The sequence below is a fragment of the Papaver somniferum genome, unplaced genomic scaffold (genome assembly GCF_003573695.1).
Source record: "Papaver somniferum cultivar HN1 unplaced genomic scaffold, ASM357369v1 unplaced-scaffold_18, whole genome shotgun sequence".
NCBI lineage: Eukaryota > Viridiplantae > Streptophyta > Magnoliopsida > Ranunculales > Papaveraceae > Papaver > Papaver somniferum.
Window position 1 is genome coordinate 3,085,461 of NW_020627707.1, and position 7,001 is coordinate 3,092,461.

Sequence of the window (7,001 nt, forward strand, 5' to 3'; positions counted from 1 at the left end):
ATATAAAGTTGGTCATGAAATGTTTTTTTCCTTCCGAATGAAGTTACATTGAGACGCAGATTCACAAAGATATGCGTAAAAAAATGCGGATCACCATCCGATTTCCTAATTATACAGAAAATGAAATTCCTTATGAAATAAGTCACATTAAGAATACAAGAAGTCACATTAAGACGCGGAATATATACTTGGCGCATGCCCGGCAAGCCTTTGAACCCTTAAGTGTCCTTAGTGTCAGATTCACAAGAGATATGCAATGTGAAAAATGCAGATCACCGTCCAATATCTTAATTGTACAGAACGTGAAGACCTAGCTTAATTTTCATTGAATAGACATACACATGACAATATATAGAATCCAAAACACAAATCCCTTAATACAGCTATCTTTTGCATCATCAAGATCAGTACTAGCTAGTTAATAGTTTAAGTTAGTCAGATTCTGTCTATTTGAATTGAATTATTGAACTCAAAGTTAGACATAAAACAAAGTACTAGATGTTAAAGATATCTGCATCACAATTTTTTTTATATAAAAATTAAATCTAACCCTAATTAAACACATAACCCTAATTAAGCACACATAACCCAAATTAACTCAAATTAAACACATAAAGCAGCAACAACTTTTGTTAAATTTTTCCTGAAAATACTGCCACCACCTTTTCTGCTCCACTTTGTGATAAAGCACCAAAAGCAGAAATAAGAAAGTAAAGTGAGAAAAGAAAAAAAAAATAGAAAGAAAGAAAGAAAGTAAAAAAGAGAGTAAAACATAAAAAAGGGAAGGAGTAAAGAAAGAGAGAAGAGATTGATGAGATAACAAAAGAGAAGCTAGAAGAAACAATAAGTTTCTCATCATTCTATGTGTATTGAAAACTCACTGTAAAACAGGAGAAGAAGTTTAAGAAGAAGAAGAAACTAGCTAGGGTTTGGGTTTCTCCATATGATACAACAAAGCAAGTAGTGAAGCAGCTGCTATCAGAAGTGCTGGTACTAGTTTGTAGATATTCTTTGAGACTGATTTGAGGATCGAAGGAAGGAAGGAATGAATAGAGGGTTTTTAGAGAGTTTGCCAGTGCAACAAATGATGATGAGTGCAGGAAATCCAAATTGGTGGAATATTAACAATACAGTCAAACCACCACCTCTAATCCATCCTCAACTGCAACCAAATCCTTCAACAACATCTCTATTGCCACAATACCCACCTTCATCACTTCCTTTGAACTTCTTAGAAAATGATCATAATCATCAAGAACTTCCCGAGTCTTGGTGTCAACTTCTCATGTAAATCTCTCTCTCACTCGGATTTTCTTTTAAGTCACTATGTAACAACCCCTTTAGTTACTGCCAAATCAGGAATGTTACACGCGTAAAATCATGCATAATCTGTTCTCTCTTTCTTGAATCATGTTAGCTAAAATTTGTATGCAACTACATGGTTTTCTCTATGCATGTTTTGATCTCTCTCTGGCTCTCTCTATATGTATATTGCAAAGTGTTTTCTATTATGGCCGAGTTCTAATAATTTTTCATTTTCTTGTTTGGCTTTTAGGGGAGGATCACCAATTGTGGAAGAAGGAGATGAAAGATTAGGTTTGAGTAATCAATATAATCAACAAGTTAAGAAGTTAGAGAACTGGGAAGAACAAATTTTGTATCCATCTGAAGCAAATGATAATAATAGTTCTATAGTTGATCATGTGAAACAAGAAGTATCTGAAAGCGCAGCTTATGCTTACGGTCTTGTTAGTAACGGAGAATTTCAGACATCAAATGGGAGAGTAGTACCTAATTGGTCTCCTCATCATCAAGTTATGCCAGTTTCGTCTCCAAGTTCTTGTGTTACTAGTTTCAGTAGTAATAGTATGTTGGATTTCTCTACTACAAAGTCTGATAATAACCATGGTACCAAACATCATCCGCAACCAGATCATTCGTCTGAGGTACGTAGTACTAAAGAATGATTTCAGCTAAGATCATTTTACTCAGCTGCAACTAGTCATGAAATTCACAGTAGCTACAAAAATTAAACGTCGGTGACACACAAGGGCATATCAACAGGTTTTTCTATAAAATTTCTTATTCCTAATAGCTTACTGGGATAATAGTTTTCTTGGCAACATAGTTCTCATTCTGTTGCTCTCTGGGTCTGTAATTCTTTAAGCTTTTGGCTCTTCAAGCTGCACTTTCGCTTACTTCTGATAAGTTTGTTGAAAATATTTTCATTTGCCGATCAGAAACAAAGAAAAGAGTACCATTTTAGTAGTCCAATTGTACTACTGTAGTATTTCAGTTACATATTTACTGATCTCTCAAAATCTATTGCTGAAAAATCTTGTTAACATTTTCTTCATTTTTGCCATTTTTGTAGTGTAATAGCACTGCAACAGGTGGGGCATTTAAGAAAGCTAGGGTTCAACAATCTTCTACACAATCTACTTTCAAGGTAAATTTATTACTCTATTTTTGTGTTTTTCATGACTTACCAGTACATTCCTTATGTATCAAAAATGAAGAGAAATATAGTACTAGTAATTCTCAATTCAGATACTTCTAGATCGTCAATTATGTAGCTCCCGGGTCCTTAACTTGATTTTTCTGTATTATACAGGTGAGAAAGGAGAAATTAGGTGATAGAATAACAGCACTACACCAGCTAGTTTCTCCATTCGGGAAGGTATACTACTAATCACTTCTCTAATTTTTTTTTTTGATTAATTTGTTAATTAACTAATACTAGTAAGAAATAAAACACTTAAAAAAATGACTAAAATTGTGGGGGTTTATTTTGCAGACTGACACAGCCTCAGTCTTGTTAGAAGCTATTGGGTACATTAGATTCCTTCAGAACCAAATTGAGGTTACATCTCTCACCTCTCTCTCTCTCTCTCTCTTTCTTTCTCTATCACTTTTAGATTTTTGCAAACAACAAGGAATCAGTGTGTAAGAGCACGCACTTAAAGTTTCATTTCTCTCATCACTTCTTTAAAGTTGATTTTAACAACTTCTTTTATCTCCTTGTTCAACTTTGTACACATCTCTGTGTTTAGTCTTTATTCTCATATACTTGTCTTTCTTTCCACCCATTGAACATGTAACAGGCCCTGAGCTTGCCGTACTTGGGCAGTGGATCAGGAAACATGAACCAACAACTACAACATCAACAACAGTCTGTAAGTTTAACCTAAACGCATCCTTATATATTTGTTTCTTTCTTTTCCAAAGCAGCAACCCACAAACCACTCTCACTCACTCCCATGTACACAACACTAGATAATTGATGCATGCAATAATATGGGTATGGCTTATGGGTTACTCTGATTCATCACTGGCTTAATCAAATTATTAAAGAGAATAACTTTTTTTTATAGGTTCAAGGAGAAAAGAATTGTATATTTCCTGAAGACCCTGGTCAGGTAAATTATTTATCTTACACTTAATTGGATCCATGGCCTAACTATCTTCCTAATACCTATAAAGAAGAAATTTAGTACTGATTCTTGAGGCCTGTTGATTCTTATCAAGAGTACCCCCTTTATTGTTATTCATTCTAGGCTTTTGTTTACTGTTCCTTGGAATATTATTATCAGCTTTAAGTTTTACTAGTATTTTCCTATTGCTAAAAGAAAAAAGAAGTTTTCAGCTTTATTGACTTATAAGTACTACAGTATTTGTTAATAAGAACTTAATGTGAAAGCAAGTATAAAGAGATAGCTAAGAATCATTACCATGTTTTTGAAAAAACTTAATCACTACGCTAATGATGGTTGCATAATTATAACCCTGCAGCTCTTACATGTCGACACCAATAACATGAAAAGAAGAGGAGTTCCTGATCAGGTATTGATTCCCATTTGTTTTTCAAATAAATATCTACGGTATCTGGACTGCAAATAATATATGTAACCCGACAAGTGCACGAGGGTCAGTGTACAAGGAGGTAAGGTAATAGCCGCTTAAGAAAATGAAAATCTCAATACTACTAGTACTAGCTAGCGTTGAGCAGATTCCCCTATACTACTTCGGTAAAATCGTTGGGTGTGATACTAATGACCCTCGTGCAAGCGAACTTACTAGAGCTAGTACTTCCTATGTATAAATTGTACATACTATTATTTCAGCAACTAAATGTCTTATTGTATTAGTTGTTCTGAAGTCAAATTCTGTGTTCTTTTTGATGAAATTTTTTTAGGATTCCGAGAATGCACCCAAGATGGACTTGAGGAGTAGAGGGTTATGTTTAGTTCCACTCGCGTGTACACTTCAAGTAGGAAGTGATAATGGGGCGGATTTCTGGGCTCCAACGCTCGGTGGAGGCTTCCGATAAGCACCTGGAAACACAGGTGTTAATTAGGTCATCAACAGCACGTACAGTACCGTGGTACCGAATGGACGAAGTATCCACCGGATGAATGAATTAAGCTTTCATGGAATGATGATATAACATCATGAGCAGTCACTCTGCTAAGACAAGGAATCAAGGCTGATTGCTCATGATGCTATGCTATCTAATTATCAAAGATTTAGCAGGAATAAATATGTAATGTGCTGTATATTACTAGTTTAGTAGTTAATTAATAGGGTTTTCTTAAGAGTGCATGGCCTCTTTGTAGTTTTACTACTCTGATCTCTTTCTAATTCGAGATTAGTTTGTTGGGGTTTCCTATCCTTCATCGATCTATCTGTATTCTAATACAATTGCTTTGTTGTATATGTAAACTCTACTAGTAATTCAAATGTTAAGGTTAACTACTTATCTGTGTCATAGAGAGTTCAAAGAATACATAACCACTTGTGAATGAGCGATGTTCGCGATTTTAACGAATATATAACCACTGGTGGCGAGGTTCAGGATTTTCCTTCGGATGTTGTCCATCGCGCTTCCATCTACACATGTGAACTCCATGCACGTATAGTATCTAACGCTTAGACATAAATGTAGGTAACACTTTCCTGTCCGTGATGCCGGTATGTGCCCATAAGTTAAGAATTTCGTATCTGTGGCTGCTTAAAGCAACAGAAAACTGGAAGTAAGAATTTCGTATCTGTGGCTGCTTAAAGCAACAGAAAACTGGAAGCGTATATTATACCTCTTTGGTAACTTCGTTAACTGATCAAAAATATATAAATAAATACTAGGTTATCTAAACAAATCCTAACTACAGTAAAAAAAAATTGGTAGATAAAACAGAGCTTGTAATAATTGGGACCATATGCTTAAAATGAGGACATCAGTCATGACTCATGATGACAACATCCGTGACAATCGCCTCCTGGGTGAGGCCCATGAGGAAGGAATCACAATTGGGCTTAAAGTTATAGGCAAGCCATTACACAAGAACGATTTTTTGGGGACCATGGTTTTTTTGGGAGACCATGGTTCTATTTTTAGTAAGACATTTAAAAGTAAATCTAGGTCACCCCTTATCTAGATATTTATATTAATACCTAAACTACCCTCCTGATTAATTTTGGGTAATGATTAGTGAAATCATTAGTGAAATGATTAAGCTAAAGAAGTAGAATTATTGAGAGAGCAAAGTTAGAGAAGATGAAGATGAAAAACATGGAAAATAATTTATTTTTTTCAATTGACTAATCTTGAGTAGTCAAATGATGATTCAATTGATGATAGCACATCTGAATCTTCATCTCCTTCCTCTCCTAGAGTATTTGTTAATCTTCACAATGATCCGGATATGAGTTATTTCTTAGATGGTGATTGTATTCTTCCCCAAACTCAATCTCAAGATGAAAACGACGGATTTTATCAACCACAATCGGAGGAAGAGCATTTGGGTTATCAAGTATGCTTCAAACTTAGATAATGTTGGTTTAATTGCTCCAAACTTTCAAAAAAATGAAATTTTTTATGTAGATTTGGGCCAGTTCGGTTACCATATGTCAAGAACATGTAACCGAACACACCTGAAAGTGTAGTTCGGTTATGTTTTCCATACACGCAGGTTACCGAACTCGCTCGCTAATGGAGGTTTTGGTCGTACAGTGTAATGTTCGGTTTGCCCGCAATATAACCGAACTTTAGGGTCTAGAAGTTCGGTTGCTTTGCAAACAATAACTAACCGAACTTTACGTGAAAATAAAATTTTACCAAGTGTACATAGTTCGGTTGGTACGCAAAGTTCATACCAACAACCTATCCAACCGAACTTTACGTTAAAAAAAATTATTCCAAGTGTAAGAAGTTCGGTTGGTTCGCAAACTTTTATCCAAAAGAGTATCTAACCGAACTCACCGATAAAAAAAAAACACCTAAGTTACAGTGCTATATTCGGTTACCTAGTATAAAATGGTAGGTAACCGAACTTTGAACTTAACAATTTATTTGGGTACGTCTTGTGTGTTCGGTTACATATCAAATTGCTCTACCAACCGAACTTAAAGTTCGGTGATATCCTTATTTTGTGAAGGAACCGAACTTATGGACTTGTGTTGTTCTAATACAAGGAGTTCAGTTAAAAGTATTTTTTGCGAATCAACCGAACTCTGAGTTCGGTTGAGAAAAAAATTAATTCGTGATAACCGAACTTTTTGCGACGAAATCGAACGTTTTGCGACGTAACCGAACTAAAAGTTCGGCTGAGACTAATTTTTTGCGACGTAACCGAACTTTTCTTTGAAAAAAAAAACTCCATTAAACCTCTCTGCAACTTCCATTTTCAACTCATTTTGATGATTACTTCTCATTTATTCAACCAAAAACCAATCACAAGTAATAGGTTTGTGAGAATATCTTTGTTAATGTTTTAAATTAAGCTATATATATAGAGGTGGTGGTGGTTGGTGGTGGTGGTAATTGGAGGTGGTGGTGGTTATATATATATATATATATGTGGTTATTAGGTTAGTTTTAAATTAAATTAGGTTATGGATAGGTTAGTCATTTCAACACTTTAGGACACCCCATATAACTATAGGGAAGGTGGCCTAATAAAACCATGGTCCCCTCAAAAAAACCATAGTCCCTAAAAAAATCA

At 35.0% G+C, this 7,001-nt stretch overlaps 1 protein-coding gene across 1 annotated transcript; it reads left to right on the plus strand.

The window, feature by feature from the left end:
* The first annotated feature begins 728 nt into the window (after window positions 1-728).
* LOC113338048 (transcription factor bHLH68-like) lies at window positions 729-4,755 on the plus strand. The gene is made up of 9 exons (XM_026583568.1): window positions 729-1,287; window positions 1,556-1,946; window positions 2,375-2,449; window positions 2,615-2,680; window positions 2,798-2,863; window positions 3,105-3,176; window positions 3,375-3,419; window positions 3,793-3,843; window positions 4,196-4,755. Exons 1-9 carry the CDS (start codon window positions 1,046-1,048, stop codon window positions 4,328-4,330), a joined length of 1,143 nt encoding a protein of 380 aa, XP_026439353.1. The 5' UTR covers window positions 729-1,045; the 3' UTR covers window positions 4,331-4,755.
* Window positions 4,756-7,001: the final 2,246 nt, after the last annotated feature.

What these genes read in the sequence shown, in the direction of transcription:
- LOC113338048 (XM_026583568.1), top strand. Translation starts at nt 1,046, where the DNA reads ATGAATAGAGGGTTTTTAGAGAGTTTGCCAGTGCAACAAATGATGATG. An exon ending in CTACACAATCTACTTTCAAG is followed by an intron (nt 2,450 to 2,614) that starts GTAAATTTATTA and finishes TGTATTATACAG; the next exon opens with GTGAGAAAGGAGAAATTAGG. An exon ending in GAAGAGGAGTTCCTGATCAG is followed by an intron (nt 3,844 to 4,195) that starts GTATTGATTCCC and finishes AAATTTTTTTAG; the next exon opens with GATTCCGAGAATGCACCCAA.